At 35.2% G+C, this 4,082-nt stretch overlaps 1 protein-coding gene across 1 annotated transcript in view; it reads left to right on the top strand.

Annotated features, from left to right (window-relative positions):
* Positions 1-658: 658 nt before the first annotated feature.
* The window catches only part of LOC144962975 (phospholipase A-2-activating protein-like), a 23,325-nt gene continuing 19,901 nt past the window's right edge, over positions 659-4,082 (top strand). The window contains exon 1 of the mRNA XM_078896474.1: positions 659-822. Within this exon, the coding sequence (XP_078752600.1) occupies positions 683-822 (140 nt within the window). The 5' untranslated portion in view covers positions 659-682. The remainder of the gene's footprint in view (positions 823-4,082) is intronic.

The following is a 4,082-nucleotide window of genomic DNA, read 5'->3' as shown; positions in this document are numbered from 1 at the left end:
CTCTCTCTCTCTTTGTGCGGCTATGTGGTCCAGTGGTATGACACTTGCGTTCTGATTGGAAGGTCCTCTGGGATCGATCCTCGCTCGGCGCATAGTTGAGTCCTTGGAAAAGGCTATTTACTCACATTCTCCCGCCGTACTCAGGTGTAAAATGAGTATCTGGCCGCTAACAGGGTTGTCTCTGTCCGAAAAGTTATAATATTGCCTAACTGGCGTCATGTCACGTCCTACATGTTAAGTGTTGCTGTTGGTTTGGGACCCCTTGTAAAGCGCTTGTTTAGTGGATATTGCGCTACATAAAAGCTTAAGTTTTTTTTTCAGTTTTTTTATTTTATATAAAAGCTCTCTCTCTCTCTCTCTCTCTCTCTCTCTCTCTCTCTCTCTCTCTCTCTCTCTCTCTCTCTCTCTCTCTCTCTCTCTCTCTCTCTCTCTCTCTTCTACCCATCCCGACGTGATAACCCAAATTGTTATGGGCTCATTGTTGAAATGGATATAAAACCAACCCCATTACAACAATGTTAAATCAAGCCCATAATATAATTACTTTAGGGTATAAATAAGACCGGCAAATGTACACGTTCGCCCAATCCCACCCCACCGCCTCCCTCAAAATCAAAATTAATGTCATTGGCATGAACCCGCTTGAACTTCCGGTTATTTATCATCGCCCCGTAACTGCAATATGGCGACGCCGTATAAACTGAGATGTAATCTCACCGGCCATGAACAAGACGTGAGAGCACTAAGTACGACACTTTTCCCCGAAAATGGCTTTGTTTCGGGGTCAAGAGACAACAAAAGTTTCGTGTGGAACCCAAACGTGTAAGTCTATCATATCCTAATACCTGAAGAGACTGAGAATAGAACAACCGCACAAGTCTTGCTGTGTCACTCACACTAACTCTAACTCTAACTCTATCACTCTCTTTCACTTTCTCCTCCGTCTCAATGACGAATACGGCCACTGTTTTGGCTCAGCAGATCCTTTTATTTATTTTTTTTTAATCTAAATTTCTGATCTATGAGCATGAGTGGATTACTCACTCTTGTCGGAGTGTGTGTTAGCATTACAAGTTACAAAACCACAACATGATTCTTTGTCTCATTTTCATTTTATTTTTAAATTTAAATTATTTTTCATTTGTCGTCAGAGTCAGATTCTGACTCAAGCTTTTATCATGGCAATAAACAATTGTAAAAAGTGTCCAAATAAAGTAGGATCCTGACCTCCCATAGCGGGCAGGGAGGTACATACTGTGTCTTCTATCCCCTTATATCTGTTTTCCAACATGCTTTCTGTCTTTGTCTTGGAACGCTGTGATTATCCCCAGACACCTGTCTGGGGATAATAAACATTTGTTATCCCCAGACACCTGTCTGGGGATAACGAATTTTCATTATCCCCAGACGCATATTTGAAACTCCGCTCTTTTAAACAATCATCCACATTCCAGAATATGGAATGTTTCCAGATGCACATAGAAATAAGGAAAGTTAATAAAATATCTATAAAAACATAGAATTAACCAACATTAAAATCAGTTGTTACTACATATACATAATATGCGTCGACTTCGAAGTGGGTGTCATGGCCGAATGGTTTAGTCGTCTGCCCTGGAAGTTTGACCATAATCGACGTTGTGGGTTCGAATCCTGGTAACGTCACTTTTTTTTTTTTTTTTTTTTTTTTTTTAAATTCCGTCTTCTTTTTACAGAACGTTGAAAGGGATAAATGTCCCATCCATCCTCCCCCCACCTCTTTTTTTTTTATTATTAAACTCTCTCTCTCTCTCTCTCTCTCTCTCTCTCTCTCTCTCTCTCTCTCTCTCTCTCTCTCTTTTGTTTTTTTCTAGTTTCTAGCAAATATATTCGTCCCCACTCCGATCTCAAATAGTGTCTTAAAAGAATGAATAATTAAAAAGCAAACAAACAGAAATATTCAGAGAGCGACCAAATGGTCAGATAGAGGAGAAAAAAACAAAACAATAATTGTTTTAAAAATAAAAACAATAATTGTTTTAAAAATAAAAACAATTTAAGAAATTCATGCTCAGAAACGGAACATTTACATAAAGGGTTAGCAAACAAAAAACTCTAAGGTTTAGGTCAAAATATAAAAAAAAAAAGAGAGAGATTTCCCTCGGAGCAGGGAATATTGTTAACAATCATAATAATAATAATAATAATAATAATAATAATAATATAATAATTAATAATAATAATAACAATTATAATAATAATAATAATAATAATAATAATAATAATAATAATAATAATAATAATAATAATAATAGTAATAGTATGATAATAAGAGTATTAATAATAAAAATAATACTATTATTGATAATAATATAATAATGATTATGATGGTAATCGTAATAATAATAACAAATATTACAAATATTACAATTATTATTATTATTATTATTATATTATTATTATTATTATTATTATTATTATTATTATTATTATTATCATTGACCAAAACAAAACAAAAAAACAATAATAGATCTAGAGCAAATTAAATAATGAAATAATATTATCGGAGAAATAAAAAATTCAACTGATTAAAAAAAAACTCTTGCTCGGAACTCGGAACAAAAGTGAAAACAATGAAAATCAATTGGGAAGAAAGAAAGAAAAGTAAAAAAAAAAATGAGTGGGGGGGGGGGCGGTCGCGACTGGGTCGAATCTGTGCAGCTAAAAGGAGTAAAATGAAAGGTGGCCTTACCCACTGAGCTGCCTATCCACACCGCTATCGGAATATTTTAAATTCATATATGAGTATGAGCTAAACATATTTCCACCATTTTTGCTTCCTTGTTTTGGTAGGTTATTTTCATCTCTGATTCGAATAAAAATATGTTGTTGGATCTAGTTTTGTGGACGTGTGATACTAAATTGTATTGTCTTGTGCGAAGCAGACAGGAAAATAACAGGTGTGGGTTTTGGGCTTTGGGGCGAACAACACCATGGCCTAGGAATTCGTCCGCGACATAAAAATTATTCCCGGTCGTCCCAAAATTGTGGCCAGAATGAGCAAATTATAGAAACAAGAGATGATCAATAAAGTTAACAGGTAGGTTGGTAATGAAAATTTAAATGGTTGGTGGACTATGAACAGATTTGATGATTAACAACTTTCTTCCTGGTTGAAAATAAAAAGACGAATTGCCAGTTTGACGTTTTCAGATCAAAGTAACAAAAGAAATTTAATTGATCCATTTGCTTTAAAATAATTTTTTTAAAAGAGCTGGATTTGACATTTGATCACTATTTACTTTCATCTTGTGTTAAATATCACTTGATATATTAACTGTTTTGGGACACAACCACTAGTATTTTTTCCAGAATATTTGGTATTTTTCACGCCTAGTTTGGCATTTTGCATAAAATCTTTCTGCCCACTTGCTACATGCGTCTGGGGATAGTATCCTCAGACAGGTGTCTGGGGATAACAAAAATTGGTTATCCCCAGACACCTGTCTGGGGATAACGAATTTTTATTATCCCCAGACAGGCGTCTGGGAATAATGACAGCCGTCTTGGAATGAGATTACTTGGTTTTGTCCTGGCTCTGGCCGGAGTCCTAGCTGGGAGGGAAACAGTCAAATGCATAGTTATTATTTTGGGAGATGATATTTTTTTCCTTGTAAATCATCTCTCTGTTATGTATTATTATTTTTATTTTGAATGTATAATGTAAGCATTTGAGTGTATTCCTCTTTGTTGGATTTTGTGCTTGTGTCTGGATGAGACTTGTAGGTGATTTCAAACTAAGTACATTGTTGGTATGCTCTTGGAATCTACATCTGATCCCTATTTGTTCTCAGTTCCCCTTTGTCTTACTTTTTCTTGGGTGCTTTAATTGTAATTCTATAACTTTTTACTATCCCATTTTCTTCCTTTTTACTGGCCCTGATATAACCTAAATGTGTTGCAAGCACCGTAAAACCCTTAAAAACAACGAAGTGGTTATTCAGAGTCGACTCTGGATAACTGTAGGCAGTTATTCAGAGTCGACTCTGGATAACTGTAGATGGTTATTCAGAGTCGACCCTGGATAACCATGTGTACAGATA

This window comes from Berghia stephanieae, chromosome 1 (assembly GCF_034508935.2).
Source record: "Berghia stephanieae isolate SIO BIC M18660-M18661 chromosome 1, UCSD_Bste_1.3, whole genome shotgun sequence".
Taxonomy (NCBI): Eukaryota; Metazoa; Mollusca; class Gastropoda; order Nudibranchia; family Aeolidiidae; genus Berghia; species Berghia stephanieae.
The sequence above is the reverse complement of the archived record's forward strand: the minus strand, read 5'-3'. Positions and strand labels throughout refer to the sequence as shown.